Raw genomic sequence first — 25,006 nt, forward strand, 5'->3', positions numbered from 1 at the left:
TGATGGACCACTCAGTCTGATCTCTATCCTTTGACCTGTTTGGCATGGGTGATCCTACCAAGTGCCAAACCACAGGACGCTAACTCCAGCCAACATAGCTCTCTGGGTCACTGAGGCACAGAAGCTTCCAAACCCTACGACATGGTTGTGGTCCTATTGGAGGCTTGCCTGACAAATCAGCCGTAATACTTTGTGGAAAGAAAGGTAGGATAGACAAAGGATGATAATCCAGGATCCAAAATAAAAGGAGGTATTTCAAGGTAAAAAAGAATGAATAAGCTGCATGAAGTTAACTGCCATTTGTTGAGACCTGAATTGAATTGACATTCTTCAAGTACAAGAGGAGTAAAAATCTGTACATTATCTCTCCGTTCAAACATGCAATGTGCAATTATAGTAATTTATAATAAATATTATGTCCAACAGGATATTGAACAATTCAATTCCTTCTTATTGGTGTTGTTCACTTAGCAACATACACAAAATGCTTAAGGATCCCAACAAGTCAGGCAACATCTATGTTCATTTAATTCTATTTCTTTCAGTTCTTTCAGTTATTCCATTATTGTCACTTTAACATTTATTTTTGTACCACTTCATCTACACTACCATCATATCATTATCTGCAGTCTTGTGCTTGTCTCCATATTTATCGTTGTTCTTATTATTACAGTATGTTCTATTGACTCAGTGAGCTTCATGTGAAGAAGTAATTTCACTGTACCCTGGTGTATATGACAATAAACTACCCTAATCTAATTTTAGGTGGCTTGAACCAATACAATTTGAAATGAACAGTTGCCTCTTAAATTATTCAATAGCACTGCTTTCACAGACTCTGTGTGTCAGTCACAGAGGTTAGCAGACCATATCTTTCTCTGTCTCTGTTAATCCCATGTAGCCTGATATCTCAGTTGCTTCCTGTATGCTGCATTGTTCAGTTCTGGTCCCTTCATTATAACCATATAACAATTACAGCAGGGAAACAAGCCATCTTGGCCCTTCTAGTCCATGCCGAACACTCACTCTCACCTAGTTCCACTGACCTGCACTCAGCCCATAACACTCCATTCCTTTCCTGTCCATATACCTATCCAATTTTACTTTAAATGACAACAACGAACCTGCCTCTACCACTTCTACTGGAAGCTCATTCCACACAGCTATCACTCTCTGAGTAAAGAAATTCCCTTTTGTGTTACCCCTAAACTTTTGCCCCCTAACTCTCACCTCATGTCCCCTTGTTTGAATCTCTCCTACTCTCAATGGAAAAAGCCTATCCACACAAACTCTATCTAACCCCTTCATAATTTTAAATACCTCTATCAAGTCCCCCCTCAACCTTCTATGCTCCAAAGAATAAAGACCTAACTTGTTCAACCTTTCTCTGTAACTTAGGTGCTGAAACCCAGGTAACATTCTAGTAAATCTCCTCTCTACTGTCTCTAATTTGATGACATCTTTCCTATAATTCGGTGACCAGAACTGTACACAATACTCCAAATATGGCCTCACCAATGCCTTGTATAATTTTAACATTACACCCCAACTCTTATACTCAATGCTCTGATTTCTAAAGGCCAGCATACCAAAGCTTTCTTCACCACCCTATCCACATGAGATTCCACCTTCAGGGAACTATGCACCATTATTCCTAGATCACTCTGTTCTACAGCATTCCTCAATGCCCTACCATTTACCATGTATGTCCTATTTTGATTAGTCCTACCAAAATGTAGCACCTCACACTTATCAGCATTAAACTTCATATGCCATCTTTCAGCCCACTCTTCTAACTGGCCTAAATCTCTCTGCAAACTTTGAAAATCTACTTCATTATCCACAATGCCACCTACATCTGTAACATTTGCATACTTACTTATCCAATTTACCACCCCATCATCAAGATCATTAATGTATATGACAAACAACATTGGACCCAGTACAGATCCCTGAGGCACACCACTAGTCACCGGCCTCCAACTTGACAAACAGTTAACCACCACTACTCCCTGGCATCTCACATCCAGCCACTATTGAATCCATTTTACTACTTCAATATTAATACCTAACGATTGAACCTTCCTAACTAACCTTCCGTGCGGAAACTTGTCAATGGCCTTACTGAAGTCCATATAGACAACATCCACTGCTTTACCCTCGTCAACTTTCCTAGTAACCTCTTCAAAAAATTCAATAAGATTTGTCAAACATGACCTTCCACGCACAAATCCATGTTGACTGTTCCTAATCAGACCCTGTCTATCCAGATAATTATATACCATCTCTAAGAATACTTTCCACTAATTTACCCACCACTGACGTCAAACTTATTCTAGGTTTATTCTTATAGAAGGATGTGAAAACTTTAGAGAGGGTGCAGAGGAAAGTTGCCTGGATTCCATGGCATGCAGAGGGGCGTAGCGGTTAACGCATTGCAATTATAGCTCATGGTGTTGGAGTTTGGAGTTCAATTTCAATGTCTTCTTAATGAAAGCCTGTATGTACTTCCCATAAACTACAGGTGCTCCAGTTTTCTCCCACAGTCCTAACAGTTAGTAGGTTACTTGTCCTCTGATTAGACTGTTGTGAAATCTGCTAGCCAGCATGGTCCACTGGGCTGGAAGGGTCTGTCCTGCATTGTATTTTTAAATAGATAAAATAAAGGATGGTGCCTGGATTAGAGAACAAGTTGTATGAGGAAAGGTTGAGTGTGCTAGGACTTTGCAGAAGATGAGAGGTGATTTGTCAGAGATGTCTAAGATGATAAGAGGAATAGGGAGAGTGGGCAGCTGGCGTTTGTTGCAGGATGGCAGTGGCTAATATGAGAGGGTATCATTTTAAGGTGATTGGAAAAAGTATAGTGGGGGGAATTTTACAGATTGGTAAGTGTGTGAATCACACTCCCAGGTGTGGTGTTAGAGTCAGACGCATTACAGACATTTAAGAGACTCTTAGAAAGACACATGGATAAAAGAAAGATGGAGGGCTAGGCTGTGTCAATCTTAAAATCTAACCCTAAAGATGGAAGGGTTAAATTGATCTTAGAGTAGGTTATAAGGTTGGCTAAACTGAAGGACCTGTACTGTTCTATGTTCTAATGTGTTGTTTCTCCAGAGCTATGCCATTTTTTATCATTATTGTTGATGGAGCTTTGTCTTTTACTTCTTCCATTTGCTGCACTTCTGCTCTCACCCCACCTTCTCCACAGGCAGAACAGGCATTAAGTTCCCCTGGTCCTTGCCTTTCACCCACCCATCTTTGCAATCAGCATATCATGCTCTCAACCTTTCTACCTTACCTCTCACCTTCCCTTTACATGAGATTTAATCATCTGCAGGCTTGTTCGCTCCATCTATCATCTTCCAGCTCTGCCACTATCTCACTCTTCCTTCCCTTACCTAACTCTACAAGCCAATCAACAGTCATCATCAGGATCCACACATCTCTTATCCCAGCTCTACTGCTCACCTTTTTATACTGCCTATCTCTTCTTTACTCTTCCAGTTCAGATGCTGGATCTTGACCTGGCATGTTGACTGTGTATTTGTTTATCTGTGTCATTATCCGTGTTTATCTGTGTCATTATCCGTGTTTATCTGTGTCATTACCTGGCATGTTTATCTGTGTCATTAAGTTGAGTTCAACTCTTCATGACCTCATAGACTCCTGCACACCAAGCCTTCTTGTTGGTAACTGTCTCTCTAAGATCCTCCAAGGTTATAAGCATTGTCTGAGTGATATTATCTATCCATCGTAGCCTCTGTCATCCTCTCCTTCTTTTACCTTCTGTTTTACCTAATGTGAGAGTCTTCTCCAAGGAATCTTGTCTTCTCATGGTGGCCAAAATATTTGAACTTTTGTCTCATAATCAAGTCTCCTAGTGTGCAGCCTAGCTGTGTGTTTCTTCAAATATTGACTTGTTGGATCTTCTTGCTGTCCAATGAACTCTTAACACTTTCCTCCAGGATCCAAGTTCAAAGGTATCAAATCTTTTGTGTTCAGCCTTACTAACAGTCCAGCTCTCGCAGCCATACATCACAACTGGAAATACTATAGACTTGACTATACGGAGCTTTGTAGACAATGTTATGCCTCTGCTCTTCAGTATTTTATCGAAATTTGACATTACTTTCATCCCAGATAGTAAGCACTGTGCATTACCATCCTTTGATGATGCGAACCTTAAGTCAGTGCTCCCGAAATTCCAAAATCTGTGGACTTTGCAATGGGGGGGGGGGGGGGGGGGAGAACGTATTGGACATAGTTTACACAAATATATCCGATGCATACCGGGCAGAGCTCCCCCCCCCCCCCCCCACCACCACCTCGGATACTCCGACCACATCTCTGTTATGCTAATCCCAGCATACAGACCGCTCGTCAGGTGCTCCAGACCAGTTCAGAAGCAGGTGAAAACCTGGCCAGCGGAAGCCATCTCTGCTCTTCAAGACTGCTTTGAGCACACTGACAGGCACATGTTCAGGGAGGCTGCAACCGATGCCAACTCTACCAAATTCGAGCAGTACACAGCATCAGTGACCAGCTACATCAGCAAGATGATGTTACTCTGTCCAAGACCATCACTACACACACTAACCAGAAGCCATGGATAACTGCGGAAGTACATGCGCTGCTGAGGACCCGTGACTCTGACTTCAGAGCAGGCGACAAGGCAGCCCTAAGAACAGCAAGGGCCACACTGTCCCGGGCCATCACAGAGGCAAAGCATGTACACGCCCAGCGAATCCACATCCACTTCCAGGACAGCGGCGACACGCGGCGCATGTGGAAGGGCATCCAGGACATCACCAATTATAGGAGAACATCACCTGACTGTGCATTTGATGCCTCCCTCCCAGATGCACTGAATAACTTCTACACTCATTTTGAGGCAGTAAATAACATGGCGGCGAGGAAGTCTACCCCTCTTACAAATGACCAGGTGCTGTGTCTCACCGTGGTCGATGTGAGAAGGACCCTGTGCAGGGTCAACCCACGGAAGGCTGTTGGACCAGACAACTTTCCTGGTAGAGTGCTCAGAGGATGTGCAGACCAGCTAGCAGATGTTCTCAATGACACCTTCAACATCTCCCTGAGCAGCGCCACCATTCCAACGTGCTTCAAGGCCGCCACCATCGTCCCCGTGCCGAAGAAGTCTTCAGTGTCCTGCCTCAATGACTACCGTCCCGTTGCACTCACATCCATCGTCATGATGCACATCAAGACCCTGTTGCCCCCTTTACTGGACCCTCTGCAGTTTGTCCCGATCATTCAACAGATGATGCCATTGCCATCACCCTCCACCTGGCCCTAACCCACCTGGACAAAAAAGATACGTACGCTCGAATGCTGTTCATAGACTTCAGTTCAGCATTCAACACAATCATCCCTCAGAAACTGATTGGAAAGCTGAGCCTACTGGGCCCGAACTCCTCCCTCTGCAACTGGATCCTAGACTTCCTGACTGGGAGACCTCTGTCAGTCTGGATCGGAGGCAGCATCTCCAACACCATCACACTGAGCATGGAGGCCCCCCAGGGCTGTGTGCTCAGTCCACTGCTGTTCACTCTGCTGACCCACGACTGTGCTGCAACACACAGCTCGAACCACAATATGAAGTTTGCCAATGACACGACCGTGGTGGATCTCATCAGCAAGAATGACGATGCAGCTCACAGAGAGGAGATGCAGCGGCTAACGGACCGGTGCAGAGCCAACAACCTGTCTCTTAATATGAACAAAACAAAAGAGATGGTTGTTGACTTCAGAGCGACCACCCTCCGCTGAACATCGACGGCTCCTCGGTAGAGATCGTTAAGAGCACCAAATTTCTTGGTGTTCACCTGGTGGAGAATCTCATCTGGTCCCTCAACACCAGCTCCATAGCAAAGAAAGCCCAGCAGCATCTCTACTTTCTACGAAGGCTGAGGGAAGTCCATCTCCCACCCTCCATCCTCATCACATCCTGAGCAGCTGCATCTCTACCTGGTTCGGAAATTGCACCATCTCGGAACACAGGACCCTGCAGCGGATAGTGAGGTCAGCTGAGAAGATCATCGGGGTCTCTCTTCCCGCCCTTATGGATATTTACACAACACACTGCATCCGCAAAGGGAACAGCATTATGAAGAACCCCACGCGTCCCTCATACAAACCCTTCTCCCTCCTCCTGTCTGGGAAAAGGTACCAAAGCATTCGGGCTCTCACGACAGACTATGTTCCCCCAAACTATCAAACTCCTCAATACCTAGAGCCTGGATTGACACCTTACTGCCCTATTGTCTTGTTTGTTATTTATTGTAATGCCTGCACTGTTTTGTGCACTTTATGCAGTCCTGGGTCAGTCTGTAGTCTAGTGTAGTTTTTTTTTCTGTGTTAGTTTTTACGTAGTTCAGTCTAGTTTTTATACTGTTTCATGTAGCACCATGGTCCTGAGAAACATTGTCTGGTTTTTACTGTGTACTGTACCAGCAGTTATGGTTGAAATGACAATAAAAAGGGACTTGGCTTGACTTGACTCAATTGCTTCCCAACCTGCTGAGCTCCACAAGTAGTTTGTTTTTTGCTCCCGATTCCAACATCTACAGTTTCTTGTGCATCCTTAAACTTTATAACCTAAAATTCCATTCTGCAATTCCAATTACTGCCATAACTTGTCCCACAACATCTCTTTAACACTGGTATAGTGCTTAATATTTATAAACAAGAAGTGAAGAAGATGTTGGGCTATGAGATTAATAGAGCCAGAGAAAGATATGTTCCTCTAACATCTATGATTGACATGGAGAGACTATAAGAATAGAATGGAAGAAAATAGCATAGTTTTAACAATTTAGAGGCAACTGTGCATTTCAAATTGTATGTGTTCAAAATAGCTAAGGAAGACTACACCAAATCTCAAGATATACAGCTTATTTTCACATTGGCTAAAGAGAGATTTTGCACTGTTGGTTTCACTTATCTGGTGCCAGTTACCATAATCATCCTAAGACTGGACGATCAGAACATGATTTCTCAGGAGTCTAAGAAAGTACTCTCAATGAAGTCAAGTCTCTGTTGAAAATTCTGTTGATTATACAACATAATAGTAACAAACAGTAAAAATGCTCCTTTCAGGCTAACAGGAAAATCAACACCCTTTGGTCACTAGTATATTGGTATCACCACTGTGTTCATTGTGATCAACTTTACAAGAAATGCAGCTGAGTTCTGAACAGTGGGCACTGTATAAGACATAGGAGCAGAATGAGACCATTCAGTCCATCGAGTATGTTCTGACATTCTATCATGGCTGATTTATTATACTTCTCAATTGCATTCACCTGCCATTTCCCCATAATTTTTGGTGCCCTTACTAATCAATAGCCTATCAACCTCTGTTTAAATTATACTCCATGACTAGGCCTCCACAGCTATCCCTGGCAATGAATTCCATAGGTTCTGTAGACCATCTGGCTAAAGAAACTACTTATCTCTGTTCTAGATGGATGTCCATCTATTCTGATGCTGTGCACTCTGGTACTAGACTCACCCGCTCTAGGAAGGTTTCTCCTCATATCCACTCTACCTAGGCTTTTCAATATTTGAGAGCTTACAATGATATCCACCCTTCTAAATTCCAGCAAGTACAGGCCCACAGCCATCAATCACAACTCACACATTAATCCTTTCATTCCCAAAATCACTCTCAGTGATCTTTTTCGGACCTTCTCCAACGCCAGCACATCTATTCTTAGATGAGTGGCCCAGAACAGTTCACAATACTCCAAATGTTGTTTGATCAATGCCTTATAAAGCCTCAATATTACATCCTCATTCTGATGTTCTAGTCCTCTCAAAATGAATGCTAACATTGTATTTGCCTTTTTTTCCACTGACTCAATCTGCAAGTTAAACTTTACAGAATCTGGCATAAGGTCTATTTCAAGGGGATAGAATATAAAAACAAGGAGATAATACCGAGCATTTATAAGACACTAGTCAGGCCACACTTCAAGTACTGTCAACAGTTTTAGGCCCCGTACCTCAGAAAGGATGTATTGATATTGGACAGTGTCCAGAGGAGGTTCACAAGGATGATTCTGGGAATGAAGGGGTTAACATTTGAGGAGCATTTAGCAGGTTTGGGCCTGTACTCACTGGAATTTAGAAGAATGCATGGGGATCTCATTGAAACCTACCGAATGTGGCAAGGACTAGATAAGGTGGATGTGGAAAGGATGTTTCCAGTAGAGGGCACAGTCTCAAAATTAAGGGGAGGCCCTTTAAAACAGAGATAAGGAGGAATTTTTTTAGCCATAGAGTAGTAAATCTGTGGAATCCTCTGCCACCGACAGCTGTGGAGATCTTGGGTATATTTAAAGTGAAAATTGATAGTTTCCTCATTGGTCAGGTTATCAAAGGGGTATCAAAGGTTATGGTAAGAAGATAGGTGTACTGTATGGGGTTGAGAGGGATCTGGGATCAGCCATGATGGAAGGGCAGAGCACACTTGATGGGCTGACTGGCCTAATTCGACTTTTATGTCTTATCGTCTTGGGAGTTCCTTTGTGATTCTGATTTTTGAATTTTCTCCTTATTTAGAAAATAGACTATGCCTTTATTCCTTCTACCAAAGTGCATGACCATACCACTTCCCTACACTGTACTCCATCTGACACTTCTTTGCCCATTCTTCCAATCTGTCTAAGTCCTTCTGCAAACTCTGTTTCCTCAAAACCATCTGCCCCTTCACTTATCTCCTTATAAGCTGCACAAAACCATCAACTCCATCATCCAAATTATTGACATATAATGTGAAAAGAAGCAGTCCTAATACTAATCCTGTTGGAACACCACTAGTCACTGGCAGCTAATTACGAGAGATGATTGATAAAGGTAGGAGTCAATTTTAGAAAACCTAGCACATTTATTTTTCAACATAGTCCTCTCCTACATGTACACACTTAGTCCAGCAGTCATGGAGCATATGGATCCCTTCTTTGTGGAAGTGGTCCACAGCAGGGGTGATTGATAAGTCTGTGGCCTAAAGTAGGAAGAGATGAGTTATACAGCTCTCATTACATGCACGTGCAGTTCAACTCTTTAAGTGAAAATGCAGAAAGTTTGAAGTTAATACTCATCTCCTTCTACCTTTATCTTCTTCTGGAGGTCCAAGACACTGACTTCTACAAAGAAGGGATCTGTATGCTCCACAACCACTAGACTTAGTGTGTAAATGTAGGAAAAATAAATGTGCTAGGTTTTCTAAAATTGACTCTTTCTACCTTGGGGCACGAACTTATCAATCACTCCTCACAGAATAGAACTAGAACTAATTTGCCTCCTGCCAAGCAGCCAATGCTCTATCCATGCTGGTATATTTCCTGCAATACCATGGGCTCTTATCTTGTTAAGCAGCCTCATGTGTAGCACGTTGTCAAAGGCCTTGTGAAAATCCAAGTAAACACATCCACTGATTCTCCCTTGTCTATCTTACCTGTTATTTTTTCAAAGAATTTGAACAGATTTGACAAGCAAGCCTCCAAGAGGTTCACAACTTTGTCATAAGGTTTGGAGGCTTGACTGCCTCAATGACCCGGACAGCTATCTTGGCTGGAGTCGGGGCTTTAAGCTTTGGCTTGTGGTAGGGCTTCCCATGCCAAACAGGTCAAATGGTACAGGCCAGACTAAGAGCGGTCCTCCAGGTTTGAGGGTTCAGCTCAGGGATAGCAAACTTGACTGATAAAAAAAAATGGTTACAGAAACAACAATGAAAAATCCTACTATAAATGTGTTCAACTGTATTCTTGAGTCTTCACATGGGACTTGCAAGGCTGACAGTAGTGAAGACAGAGCACAATGAACACTACCAAGATCAAGATCAAAATTGGTTTCTGGAAATTATCAACTTTGCAGAACACTGGCAAGCTGGCACAATGCAGAAATGATTTGTTCCAACCCACATATACAGAGCGTCAGTGAAAGCAGATGGACAGGGTCTGGCGGACTAAAGGTAGCAACTTGTGAAACAGTTTTATACTAAGGAAGGGAAGATGGTCAGCATTACGACGGTGTAGCTGTCATTTTAAAGAAAGTCATTGAGAAATGCTTGCTGGAATGAAAACCAATCAACAGTAGGCGAGTGAGAGTCAGGCTGAAAGGGAAGCAAGTGAAAATGACTGTGATTCAGTGCAATGCTTCAACAAAGGTTCAAAGGTCCAATTTAATATCAGAGAAACGTATACAATATACACTCTAAAATACTTTATCTTTGAAAACATCTATGAAAACAGAGAAGTGCCCCAAAGAATGAACGGTAGTTAAACGAGAGAACCCCAAAGTCCCCCCAGCTCCCCCTCCTGCAGGTAAGCGGCAGCAAGCAACAATCCTCTCTCCCCCTAGCAAAAAAAGTGCACCCGCTACTGAGCACAAGAGTGAGCTAGGTGACAGCAAAGACACAGACCTTGCAATTACCCCAAAGATTGTAGCAATTCATCTGGCATTCAACAAACCTAGGTCCTCTCTCTCCCTAAAAAGAGAGAGGGAGGAGTCCCCCATTTTCAAACGAGCAGAAGACATATGATGTTAAAAAGTCTGCTTCATCGCTTTTTATGAGCTCTGTGCCTGAAGATCACAAAGATCTTGGGTCTTTGGACCCACAGCAAAAGATTTTCCAGCCTCCCCAATGGCAGTGACATTGAAGAAAAGGATGTCTTCCATCAACAGCTGCAGTCAGTGGCAGAGTTAACACGACGCCATGCATGATCATTGTCATGGGAGATCTAAACACCAGAGTGCAAAATAACAACTCACCCTTCACTGGGGTTGTGGGCATCCATGGTTGATGTGGAACGATGATTAACAGTGGTGAAAGACTGGTAGAATTCTGTGCCATGAACTATCTGGTCATAGGAGGGACCCTCTTTCCACACCATGAAATCCACAAACTGATATGGTGTTCACCTAAATGACGTGACAAGAACCAGATTGACTATTTACCGATCAATGGAGATTATCCTTACGGGATGTAAAAATGAAGACAGGAGCAGATACAGGAAGTAATCACCAGCGATGAGATGCTCAAGGATAACAGTATGAGATCTGCTTTCACTATTTTGCTTAAGGTTTCAGGCCTTGCAAGACTTTGCTGAGGATGTGTTAGTAGACAGGATTGACACAATGTGGAAATGGATTACCTTAGTCTTCAAGGAGTGCAGCAAAGCTTGTCTAGGATACAGAGCTGGAAAGAAGAGCAAAGAATGGATACAACAGGAAACAGAGGCAGATTTAAAAGAAAGACAGAAAATGAAAAAGAAAGTTCTAGATGCAAAGTCAACATGAATTAAGATGAAACTTCATTGAAGCTAACAAGGAAGTGAAGAGATTTGTAGGAAAGGATAACAGAGTCTACATGAAAAACCTTGAAGGAGACCTAAGCTGCAGCCAGTCAAGGTAATCAGGGAAATATCTATGAGATTCCAAAATTGGTATGCAGAAAGTTCCAGACCAGATCCAGCGGTCCCATGAATGAACAGTCTGCTTTTGACAGCTGAGAAAGAGCAAAAAGCACCTGAGCAGAGTCTTTCAGAGAATCACTGTATAGATCCCCACCAGAGGAAGAACTTGACATACAAAAGGCAGCAAAGGACCTCAACATCATCACAGATCCACCCAAGAAAGAAGAGACTTTTTCTGCAATTAAATCGCTAAAGAACACCAAACTGCAGGACATGACAATTTGAACACCAAACTTACAAGATGAACCCAAAGCTGCAGCAGCCATCCTGCGACTCTCTAATCTGGGAACAGGGACAAGTACCTAAGAACTGGACAAAGGGTATTCTTGACAGGATCCCAAAGGAGTACCTAGTGTGGCATCACACTTTTGTCAGTGCTCAGCAAGATTCATTGTCCAACAGATTACTAATGTTGTTGATGTGTGCATGGGAGGGAGCAAGCTGGCTGCAGGAGAAACAGAGGCTCAGTCCACCAGATTTTTATGCTGTGTGAGCTCAAATATCAGTGCACAGAGTGGCAGAGGGAGGGGACTGAACTAGGTGGGATTCAGTTGCTTTCTACCTACATCCGTGACACTTCACACACTTTGAATCTTTTCAAGTTCATGTTCCTTGGCCCCCATCATCTTATTTTCACTATGGATGTCCAGTCCCCATACACCTCTATCCCCCACTAGGAAGGTTTCAAAGCTGTCTGTTTCTTTCTGGATACCAGACCCAACCAGTTCCCCTCCAACACCACTCTCCTCCACCTAGCAGAATTGTCCTCACTGTAAATAATTTCTCTTTTGGCTCCTCCCACTTCCTGCAAACAAAAGTTGTAGCCATAGGCACTCACATGGGTCCCAACTAAGCCAGCCTTTTTGTCACCTTTGTGCAAACAATCTATGTTTCAGGCCTACATTGGTTACTGTCCTGCACTTTTCCTACACTACATCAACAACTGCATTGGTGCTGCTTTCTGAACCCTTGCTGAACTCATCGACTTGATCCACTTTGCCTCCAACTTCCATCTTGCCCTCAAATTTACCTGGTCAATTTCTGACACCTCCTTCCCTGTCTCAATCTCTCTGTCTATCTCTGGAGACAGCTTATCTACTGATGTCTATAACACACCCACGGACTCTCACAGCTACCTGGACTATACCTCCTCCCACCCTGTTACTTGTAAAACCGTCAATCCCTACGCTCAATCCCTCCATCTCTGCTGTACCTGCTCTTAGGTTGAGGCTTTTCATTCTGGAATGAAGGAAATGTCCTTTTTCAAAGAAAGGGGCTTCCATTCCTCCTCCAGCAATGCTGCCCTCAACTGCATCTCTTCCATTTCACGTACGTCTGCTCTTACCCTATCTTCCTGCCACCCTACCAGGGATAGGGTTCCTCTTGTCCTCATCTACCACCCCACCAGCCTCCACATCCAGCACCTAATTCTCCGGAACTTCCGCCATCTCCAACAGGATTCCACCACCAAGCACATCTTTCCCTACCCCCCACTTTCTGCTTTCCACAGGGATCGCTCCCTACACGACTCCTTTGTCTATTCGTCTCTCCCCACTGATCTCCCTTCTGGCACTTACCCTTGCAAGTGGAACAAGTGCTACACCTGCCACAATACCTCCTTCCTCACTACCATACAGGGCCCTAAACATTCCTTCTAGGTGAGGTGACACTTCACTTGTGAGTCTGTTGGGGTCATTTACTGTATTTGGTGCTCCCATATATCGGTGAGACCGCTTCGCCAAAAGAAGCAATCTCCCAGTCAGAATCAGAATCAGGTTTATTACCACCGGCGTGTGACATGAAATTTGTTAACTTAGCAGCAGCAGTTCAATGCAATACATAATATAGAAGAGAAAAATAACTTTAAAAATAAAAATAACAGTAATAAATAAATACACAAATCAATTACAGTATACATATATTGAATAGATTAAAAAATATGTGAAAAACAGAAATACTGTATATTAAAAAAAGTAAGGTAGTGTCCAAGGGTTCAATGTCCATTTAGGAATCGGATGGCAGATACTGAAGCTGTTCCTGAATTACTAAGTGTGTGCCTTCAGGCTTCTGTACCTCCTACTTGATGGGAACAGTGAGAAAAGGGCATGCCTTGGGGGCTGGAGGTCCTTAATAATGGACTCTGCCTTTCTGAGACAATGCTCCCTGAAGTTGTCCTGGGTACTTTGAAGGATAGTACTCAAGATGGAGCTGACTAGATTTACAACCTTCTGCAGCTTCTTTTGGTACTGTGCAGTAGCCACCCCATATCAGGCAGTGATGCAGCCTGACAGAACGTTCTCCTTGGTACATCGACAGAAGTTTTTGAGTGTATTTGTTGACATACCAAATCTCTTCAAACTCCTAATGAAGTATAGTTGCTCTTCTGCCTTCTTTATAACTGCATCAACATGTTGGGACCAGCTTAGATCCTCAGAGATCTTGACACCCAGGAACTTGAAGCTACTCTCTCCACTTCTGATCCCTCTGAGGATTGGTATGTGTTCCTTCGTCTCACACTTCCTGAAGTCCACAATCGGCTCTTTCATCTTACTGACATTGAGTGCAAGGTTGTTGCTATGACACCAGTCCACTAGATGGCATATCTTGCTCTTGCAAGCCCTCTTGTCACCATCTGAGATTCTACCAACAATGATTATATCATCAGCAAATTTATAGATAGTATTTGAGATATGCCTAGCCACACAGTCATGGGTACAGAGTAGAGTAGAGCGGTACAGAGTAGAGTAGAGCAGTAGGCTGGGGTGCACCAGTGTTGATCATCAGTGAGGAGGATGTGTTATCACCAATCCACACAGATTGTAGTCTTCTGGTTAGGAAGTTGAGGATCCAATTGCAGAGGGAGGTACAGAGGCCCAGGTTCTGCAAATTCTCAGTCAGGATTGTGGGAATGATGGTATTAAATGCTGAGCTGTAGTCAATGAACAGCATCCTGACGTAAGTGTTTGTGTTGTCCAGGTGGTCTAAAGCTGTGTGAAGAGCCATTGAGATTGTGTCGGTTGTTGACCTATTGTGGTGATAGGCAAATTGCAATGGGTCCAGGTCCTTGCTGAGGCAGAAGTTCAGTTTAGTCACAACCAATCTCTCAAAGCATTTCATCACTGTCAATGTGAGTGCTACCGGGCGATAGTCATTAAGGGAGCTCACATTATTCTTCTTAGGCACTGGTATAATTTTGAAGCAAGTGGAAACTTCTGCCTGTAGCAGTGAGAGTTTGAAAATGTCTGCTAGTTGGTTGGCACAGGTTTTCAGAGTCTTACCAGGTACTCCATTGGGACCTTCCACCCATTGGGTTCACTCTCTTTAAAGACAGCCTAACATCAGCCTCTGAGATGGAGGTCACAGGATCATCAGGTGCAGCAGGGATCCTCACAGCTGTAGCTGTTTTCTCCCTTTCAAAGTGGGCATAGAAAGCATTGAGTTCATCTAGTAGTGAAGCATCGCTGCAATTCATTCTATTGGATTTCGCGTTGTAGGAAGTAATGTCTTGCAAACCCTGCCAGAGCTGCTGTGTATCCGATGTGGCCTCCAACCTCGTTCAAAATTGTCTCTTCACTCTTGAAACAGCCCTCCACAAATTATACCTGGTTTTCTTGTTCAGGCCTGGGTCGCCAGCCTTGAATGCCAAAGGTCTGGCCTTCAGCAGATGATGTATCTCCTGGTTCATCCGTGGCTTTTGGTTTGGGAATGTAGAGTAAGTCTTTGTAGTGTTATGTACTCCTGGGGGTCATTTTTCCTGGGGACTGTCACTTCGAAATAGACAATAGACAATAGGTGCAGAAGTAGACCATTCGGCCCCTCGAGTCTGCACCACCATTCTGAGATCATGGCTGATCATTCACTATCAATACCCAGTCCCTGCCTTGTCCCCATATCCCTTGATTCCCCTATCCATCAGATATCTATCTAGCTCCTTCTTGAAAGCATCCAGAGAATTGGCCTCCACTGTCTTCCGAGGCAGTGCATTCCACACCTCCACAACTCTCTGGGAGAAGAAGTTCTTCCTCAACTCTGTTTTAAATAACTGACCTCTTATTCTCAATCTCTGGTACTGGACTCTCCCAACATCTGGAACATATTTCCTGCCTCAATCCTATCAAATCCTTTAATTATCTTAAACGTTTCAATCAGATCCCCTCTCAATCTCCTCAATTCCAGCGTGTACAAGCCCAATCTCTCCAATCTCTCTGCGTAAGACAGCCCTGCCATCCCAGGAATCAACCTAGTGAATCTACGCTGCACTTCCTCAATTGCCAGAATGTCCTTCCTTAAACCTGGAGACTAAAACTGTACACAATATTCCAGATGTGGTCTCACCAGGGCCCTGTACAAATGCAAAAGGACTCTTGTACTCAATTCCCCTTGTAATAAAGGCCAACATTCCATTTGCCCTCTTCACTGCCTGTTGCACTTGCTCATTCACCTTCATTGACTGATGAACTAGGACTCCTAGGTCTCTTTGCATTTCTCCCTTGCCTAACTCTACACCGTTCAGACAATACTCTGCCCTCTTGTTCCTGCTTCCAAAGTGGATAACTTCACATTTATTCACATTGAATGACATCTGCCAAGTATCTGCCCACTCACCCAGCTTATCCAAGTCTCCCTGTATTCTCCTAACGTCCTCTTCGCATGTCACACTGCCACCCAGTTTAGTATCGTCAGCATATGCCGGGAGAATGAGACTGATTTTTGGATTTCTACTGACTGCAGAATTGCTGGGTTGCTATGGTGAGCAGTGATTGTTTATACAAGTGGCGGCTTGTTTTGAATAAGCAAGGTCGGATGATCCTCTTACAAACACGCAGATACACAGTTAGAGTCAAGATGGACTCGGTCAATGGAAGACACCAGAGAGTGGTCGCTGGTTTAAATTTTCAGTAGCCCAAAAGGGGTGAGTCAAGATCGATCGTGAGTATTGAGAAATGACTCTCAGAAGCTTGCTGCAACTGAAACAAGTTTGCAAGAAGTGAAGAGGGGAGAGGAAGGTTTGGAACAGAAGAAACCTAGTGACAAAGAGATCACTGTTTGGACTCTCTCTCTAAGTAACCCATGAGGGTGAGTTTGTTTCCATTCGGCTACAGAAGTGTGATTATCACTTAGTTAATCCACAGGAGTGGGTTCTCTGGTGAGGGGAAAAGCTTTGTGAATACCACGTGTGTGTTTACCCTTTGTCTGGGGTGTGGTAGTTCACTTTTTAATTCTGCATCGCAATGCACTGATATGCACTCTGCCGGCAGCAGTTTATTTCGATCAGCCTGCCCCCTTATCAGTCTGACTGCATCCTATCTTTGCTTGTTCGTCATCTGCCTTATCCGAAGCCCCCTGTGGCAAATCATTGTTGGAGTTATTTCTTATGTTGTGGAACTGGATAAATGGCTATCACATTGTGTGTGATTGGGGTAACCTTGTGGAATCTACTGGTGTGTTGACCCTCGCCTGGGTGGTGGTTCCCTTGAAGAGGGTCCCCTTTGTGATGAGCTACTGTTGGTGATAATCAATACGTGGATTCAGTTTGAGAATCCTGTGGCCACCATTTTGAGATGTGCCGTAGCTGAATTCGGGTGTAGTACCCGAAAAGGATATTCATTGAAGACCACTGTCGGTGATACTTTGTGTTTGGAGTGGAACAACTTCAGAGATAAAACCTACTGCTGTTGTTATTTTGTATTGCTGTCGTGGAATCTGTGGAATATCGATGTAATTGCCTTCTCACAACATTCGCCTTTGGATTACAAATCTCTCTCTCTCTTACCAACAACAGCAACCTCATGCATTGAACTGAACTTTCCCACATACCATCATAAGACTGTATCATTTACCACCTAAACTTGAAGAAGTTTGGGGTTTTTATATTTACACACCTATATATGCATAAACTCTGCTAACCTGTTTGCCTTATCTTGTTTTATATTATTTTATTACGAAGTTACTAATAAAATAGAGTTTGATATCAAAAGACTCAGACTCCAGGTGAGTTCCATGGTCATGTTCTGTTGGTTCTTTTAACCCATTACGGGGTACGTAACAGTAGGCACACACTCATCCACACAGGTTTTAATGACATTGGTAACAACTGCAGCACGCTCCTCCAGTTTCAAAGATGAATTCCTGAATACGGTCCAGTCCACCTATTCAAAGTAGTCCTGTAAGCGCTTCTGTGCCTTCCTTGTCCATACCTTCTTGGTCCTCACTACTGGTGCTGCAGTCTTCAGTTTCTGCCTATACTCATGGAGTAGACGTACAGCCAGGTGATCAGACTTCCCAAAGTGAGGATGTGGAATAGCAAGGTAGACATTCATGATGGTGGTGTAGCGATGGTCCAGTGTGTTGTTTCCTCTGGTATTGCAAGTGATATGTTGATGATAATTGCTTAGTGACTTTTTTCAGACTGGCCTGGCTAAAATCTCTCAAAATGATGGTGAAGGTGTTTGGGTGCACGGTTTCGTGCATGTTGATCCCATTGCTCAGATCATCTAAAGCCTGATTGACATTGGCCTGGAGTGGAGTGTTTACTGCTACCAAAATGACCCTGGAGAACTCCAGTGGTAGGTAAAAAGGATGGCAGTCTGGGTAGTCTCTAACCTGATGGCATGAACATCAATTTCTCTAACTTCCTGTAATGCTACCCCTCTCCTTCACCATTCCCCATCCTCTTTTCCCTCTCTCCCTGTCTCTTTGTCTGCCGATCACCTCCCTCTGATGCTCCTCCCTTTACTTTCTTTTATGGCCTTCTGTCCTCTCCTATCAGACCCACATCTCCAGCCCTGTATCTCTTTCACCAATCAACTTTCCAGCTCTTTACTTCATCCCTCCCTCTCCTGGTTTCACCTATTAGCTTGTGTTTCTCTCTCCTCTTCCCTCAACCTTATAAATCTACTCCTCATCTCTTTTTTCTCCAGCTGAAGGGCTTTGGACCGAAATGTCGACTAGACTTTTTTCCATGGATGCTGCTTTATCCAGCATTTTGTGTGTGTTGCCTGCGTACCTTTGGTGGACAGGTTGGACTCAAGAGTCAGCCAAAGGAAGACTGAGACCATGATCCTCAATGTTGAGCCTCTTCCTGCTCCCATGTGGCATTGACCAGCAGATTCACTTACCTGGGTGGTATCATTCGGTAGGATCGTGGGACCAAGGATGACATCCAGTGTAGACTCAGAAAAACTAGAAACCAAGGTGAAGCTGTGCCAGAGCTGTGCTCTGTCCACACTCTTGTGGACAGAATAGATCAGAATGCTGGCACATGACATTTTCTACCTTCACACACTTCTGTCCTTTGATACTGTTGAACTTCTGACATACTGCTGGTGCTGTCCACAGTGAAGACTGATGCAAAAAAACTTATTCATTTCACCTGTCATTTCCTTGTACCCCATTTCTACCTTCCAGCATCATTTTTCAGCAGTCCAATATCAAATCTCATCTCTCTTGTATATATCTGAAAAATCTTTTGCTATCCTCTTTAATATTATTGGCTAGCTTACCTTCGTATTCCATCTGTCCCTTTTTTTTGACATTTTTCATTGCCTTCTGTTGATTTCTAAAAGTGTCCCAATCCTCTAACTTCCCACCAATTTTTGCTCTACTATATGCCCTCTCTTTGGCTTTTATGTTGGCTTTGACTTCCTTTGCCAGCCACGGTTGTGTCATCCTGCCTTCTTTCATTTTGTGATCTATTTATCCTGTATCTTCCAAATAGCTCCCAGAAACTCCAACCATTGCTGCTGTGTTGTCACCCTTGCTATTGTTCCTTTCCAATCCACTGTGGCCAGATCCTTTCTCATGCCTCTGTAATTCCCTTTACACCACTATAATACTGACACATGTGACTTTAGCTTCTCCTTCTCATATTGCAGGGTGAATTCTGGCATATTATGATCACTCAGTCCTTAAGGGTTCCTTTATCTTAAGCTCTCTAATCAATTTCAGCTCATTGCACAGCACATAATCCAGAATTGCTAATCCTCAGCCATGAGCTGCTCTAAAAAACCATTTCAAAGGCATTGTAGAAATTCTCCCTCTTGGAATCCAGCACCAACCTGATTTTCCCAATCTAGCTGAAAATCCCTCATGTCTATCATAACTTTGCCCTTTTGACATGCATTTTCTATCCTGTTGTGATTTGTAGACCACCTCTTTACCTCTGCTTGGGGGCCTGTATATGACTTCCATCAGGGTCTTTTTCCCCTTGTAGTTCCTGAGGTCTACTCACCCGATTCAATACCTTCTGATCCTGTCACCTCTTCCTAAGGATTTTAGTACATTTTTTATCAATAGAGATACATTACACCCTCTGCCTATCGGACAGGCAGTCCTTTCAAAATAATGTGTATTCTTAAATGTTAAGCTCCCAACTATGATCTTCTTTCAGCCAAGACTCAGATACCTCCCAATCTCTAACAGCATTACTACAAGATCATCTACCTTATTCCATACACTGTGTGCAAAATCACAGATACATTCTGAGTTAAAAGCCACCATTTTCGAGAGTTGCAAACTCATTTTCGCTGTATTGGTGCATGAAAATTGTTCTATGGAATGATAATAAAGATATTTCATTCATTTCATTTCATTTATTTTTGGCAGCTTGACAGATGCTCAGAAATAAAACCATCAGACCATAGATATAGAAGAAGTAAGCCATTCAGCCCATCGAGTCTGCTCTGCCATTCAATCAGGGGCTGATCCAATTCTTCCAGTCATTCCCACTCCCCTGCCATCTTCCCATACCCTTTGATGACCTGGCTAATCAAGAACCTATCTATCTTTGCCTTAAATACACCCAATTACTTGGCCTCCACAACCGCTCGTGGTAACAAATTGCACAGATTTATCACCCTCTGACTAATTTCTTCGTATCTCTGTTCTAAATGGATGTCCTTCAATCCTGAAGTCATGTCCTCTTGCCCTAGACTTCCCTACCATGGGAAATAACTTTGCCATATCTAATCTGTTCAGGCCTTTTAACATTCAGAATGTTTCTATGAGATCCCTCCCTCATTCTCCTGAACTCCAGGGAATACAGCCTTAGGGCTGACAGACATTTCTGTTAAGCTAATCCTTTCATTCCTGGAATCATTCTTGTGAATCTTCCCTGAACCCTCTCCACTGTCAGTATATCCTTTCTAAAATAAGGAGCCCAAAACTGCACACAATACTCCAAGTGTGGTCTTGTAGCAGTGTGCTACACGCAGCGCTGAAATAACAACACGGAGTCGGTGAGCTGCAGTTACACAAGAGGTTTATTCAAACTTCGTGGCCTCGCTTTAAAGCCTTCCTGATCCCGCCCTCCCCGGGCGGGAATGCTGTATTCACAGTCCTGTCCTGCGTGTGGACTTTTCCCCTTGCTGGTGAAGCAGGCTTGGCGCCCTCTTTGGGCCCTGCCTCAATGCCGGCGCGCGCCGCTTTGTGAGCCGGTTCGAGTACGCTGGGAAGTGGGTCGCCACAGTCTCAGAAATGCCTTATAGAGTCTCAACATCACATCCCTGGTCTTATATTCTAGACCTCTAGAAATGAATGCCAACATTGCATTCACCTTCTTCACAACTGACTCCATCTGGAGGTTAAACTTTAGGGTATCCAGCACAAGGACTTCCAAGTCCCTTTGCATCTCTGCATTTTGAATTCTCTCCCCATCTAAATTATAGTCTGCCCATTTATTTCTTCCACCAAAGTGCATGACCATACACTTTCCAACATTGTATTTCATTTGTCATTTCTTTGCCCATTCACTTACACTATCTAAGTCTCTCTGCAGGCTCCCTGTTTCCTCAACACTACCTGCTCCTCCACCTATCTTTGTATCACTAGGAAATTTAGCCACAAATCCATTAATCCCATAGTCCAAATCATTGACATACAGCGTAAAAAGCAGCGGTCCCAACACCGACCCGTGGAACGCCACTGGTAACCGGCAGCCAGCCAGAATAGGATCCCTTTATTCCCACTCTCTGTTTTCTGCCCACCAGTCAATGCTCCACCCACTTTAGTAACTTCCCTGTAATCCCATGGGCTCTTATCCTGCAAAGCAGCCTCATGTGCGGCACCTTGTCAAAGGCCTTCTGGAAATCCAAGTACACCACACCTCCTGCATCTCCTTTGTCTACCCTGCTTGGAATTTCCTCAAAAAATTGCAAGTTAGTCAGGCAGGATTTTCCTTTCAGGAAACCATGCTGGCTTTGGCCTATTTGCCTTTTGCCTCCAGGTACTCTGTAATCTCATCCCTAATAATTGATTCCAACAACTTCCCAACCACTGATGTCAGGCTAACAGGTCTATTGTTTCCTTTCTGCTGCCTCCCACCCTTCTTAAATTGCATTACAGCTTTATGAGAACCTCATTGAAAGTCCTTGATCAGTTAATAGTTGTGACTCTATGATCATATTTAATACTAAGTGAGTGCTATCTCAGAATAACACAGAAAGGTCTTATTAAATGTGTGAGAACATTACCATTTTGCAAGTTGTAGTTAACATATAAAAATTCTTACCTCAACATCAAGGTCAGAATACCTCAGTCTTTTCCTCTGTGAAAAGAACAGAAACAAAATCTTACTCATCATGTGCTTGAAAAAAACATGCTCCATCTCATTTCTAACAGGTTATCAGCTTGTCAGAAGGTCAATACGCACACAGGGAAATCAGGTGACATTCAGAGCGGTGTACAGTATTTTATAGTACAATCGAATCGAATCTATCTCAGCGAGTTTGGACTACAAAAACATCACCATGCCAGAGTCCGCAGGAGAAAATACATCAAAGATACTGAATTACAATTAGTAACTTTTGCAAATATGAGGACAGATGACATAGATCATGTTACATTTCCCATGATCATAAAAAGAGTGACCTAATTTGCGAATTTTAGGTAAATAGGTAACATGAAGTGAGAAATAATTTCCTTTGGTAATGGAAATGAAGACCAAGGGTCTATAGTTTTAAAAACACAGGTAGGCCTGCTCAAAAATGGTGTCAGGAAGCAATTTTCATACAAGGAATAATAAAAATTTGGAGCTCTCTCCCCTGAAAAGTTGTTGAGGTTGGGTATCAATTCTAAATACTGTGATTGCCAATTTATGCATCAGCATAACGGGACGTGACCCTCTGCTCTGTAAACACAAGGAATTCAGTTTGGTATAAGGAGCTGGAGTACAGGTAACCCATGGCAGCCAGAGAATGAGCTATTGAGATATATAGCCCAGAACTAAACTTCTTTTTCAGCTCAGCGGTACAGGAATTAAAACTTATATTGAATCTGGAACATTTGGCAGTCAATTTCCTCTGATCTATCTGCTGAGGGAGTTCTCTGTCATCTCCTGATAGTGGTGTACATCCACCGCTGGCAAATGTCAAGCTGTAACTGGAGAAGCTAAGCACTGTGGTCAACAGTCACAAGACAGCACACCCTGTCACCTTCCCGATCATTGCAACCATGCTAGCTTGATGAAATCTCTGACAAACTACAGCTGACATGTCATCCCTGGAGCCAGACTTCAATCACTGTTACACCACCATAAAGGACACTTACCACAGCATTCCTCACTTATACTTGGCAAGTCTGATCATCCCAATTTACAGGCAAGGACTAAGGATCACAGCACCGGTTGTGAGGACTGGGATCAAGGGAGGTGGAGGAGCACTTTCAGCACTGTTTTGAATCAATTGAATGTACTATATTAGGCCAGAAGACATAGGAGCAGAATTAGGCCACTTGGTCCATCCTATGTTTGGGATTAATTTCCAATCTGAATGAATATGCCACAGCTGTTACTGGCTTCATCGAGACCTGTGCTTTCGAGAACAAACTGAATTCGACCAAAGCAGAAGCAGAAGCAGAAGATTTGCATTAGCTATGAGCTAATTCTCTGCTGTTCAAAGCTGGCAATTCAGAATCCTACAAGAAGTCCAGGTATCATGTACAGAAGGCCATCATGAGAATAAAGAGGCAACTCCATGTGGAGTTACAGAAACAATTGGATACATGACAGTTGTGGCAGGGTTTGGCATTTCTCCCTATAAGGCAAAACCTAACAGTGTTAGTGGCAGTAATGCTTCACTGCCTGGTGAGACCAGTGCCTTTTATGAATGTTTTGAAAGGGACAATAATGAAAATCTCTACAACATACAACCTTGTGGTCTCTGTTATAGAGGGCAATGTCAGAACATCCTCGAAGAGGGTGAACCTTCTCAAGCCATTTGGCCCCTACAGAGTACCTGGCTAGCTACTGAAAATCTGTGCTGTACAACTGGACATCTTCAACCTCTCATTGGCTGAACAATGACATGGACCGGTGCAGTTTGCTTACTTCCACAAGGGACAACAGCAGATACAATTTCCTGGCTCTCTACTCTGATCCAGAGCATCTAGGCAAAAGCAAAACATATGCCAGGCCTCTGTTTAGTGATTACAGCTTGACATTCCCTCAGGATGTCATTCCAAGCTTCTAAACTGGTATCTATACCTCCATCTGTAACTGGATTCTTCATTTCCTCATTGGGAGACCACAGTCAGTATGGGTTAGTGATAATATCTCCTCTTTGCTTACAGTCCTCACTGGCCCACTGCTCTGCTCTCTCTACGCTCACGACTATGTGGCTAATCACAGTTCAAAAGCCAACTAAATTTGCTGTTGATGGTAAAATCTCACATGATAATGAGAAGGATTACAGAAGTGAGATAGATTGGCTGGTTGCGTGATATCACAATGACAATATTGCACTGAATTCCATTGAGACCAAGGGTTTGATTGTGTACTTGAGCAGGGGAAAGTGGGTGAACACACACCAGTCCTCATTGAGGGGTCAGCAGTGGAAAGTGTGATACAAAGATTTCTGAGCATCTGTCCAATTCTGCACTATGTAAGCATGAAGAAGGCATGCCAGTGAGTTAACTTTGTTAGAAGTTTGAGGAGATTTGAGCAAATTTGAGATGTATGGGGGAACAGCATTCTGAGTGGTTGCATCTGAAAACCCTAATACGCAGGATTGTAAGAAGTTGCAAAGGGTTGTAATCTCAGCTTGTGCTGTCACGGGCACAAACCTGCTCACTCTTGAGGACATGTTGAAAAGGCAGCAGTCAATGGTAAGGAGCCCTACCATCCGGGACATGCCCTCTTCTTATAGCACATACTCAACAATTCAGATTTCTGAATGTTTCCTTATAATTCCTTTTTTCAGCACCATTTATTTATTTTTCAATTTATATAATTTTATGTCTTGGCACCATATTGTTGCTGCAAATCAACAAATTTTAAGTCATATGTCACTGATAATAAACCTCATTCTGATACTACTCTGCAATCGCACCATGTTCGGTCATTGGCAAAATAATAAAAGCTATCATTGACAGAGTTAACAAGAAACACTTGCTCTGGCCCAATGCCCAGAGTGGGTTTTGTCAGGAATACTCTGCTCCAGACATCATCACCGTTGGTTCAACAATGAGCTAAAAAGCAAAATTCTAGAGGTGAAATGAGAGTGACTGTACTT

At 43.3% G+C, this 25,006-nt stretch overlaps 1 protein-coding gene across 1 annotated transcript in view; it reads right to left on the bottom strand.

Annotated features, from left to right (window-relative positions):
• The window catches only part of LOC132383377 (adhesion G protein-coupled receptor B2-like), a 1,046,509-nt gene that overhangs the window by 41,816 nt on the left and 979,687 nt on the right, over window positions 1–25,006 (bottom strand). Inside the window, exon 28 of the mRNA XM_059954264.1 lies at window positions 22,009–22,044. Coding sequence (XP_059810247.1) covers window positions 22,009–22,044 — 36 coding nt within the window. The remainder of the gene's footprint in view (window positions 1–22,008; window positions 22,045–25,006) is intronic.

The sequence above is a fragment of the Hypanus sabinus genome, chromosome 30, assembly GCF_030144855.1.
Source record: "Hypanus sabinus isolate sHypSab1 chromosome 30, sHypSab1.hap1, whole genome shotgun sequence".
Taxonomy (NCBI): Eukaryota; Metazoa; Chordata; class Chondrichthyes; order Myliobatiformes; family Dasyatidae; genus Hypanus; species Hypanus sabinus.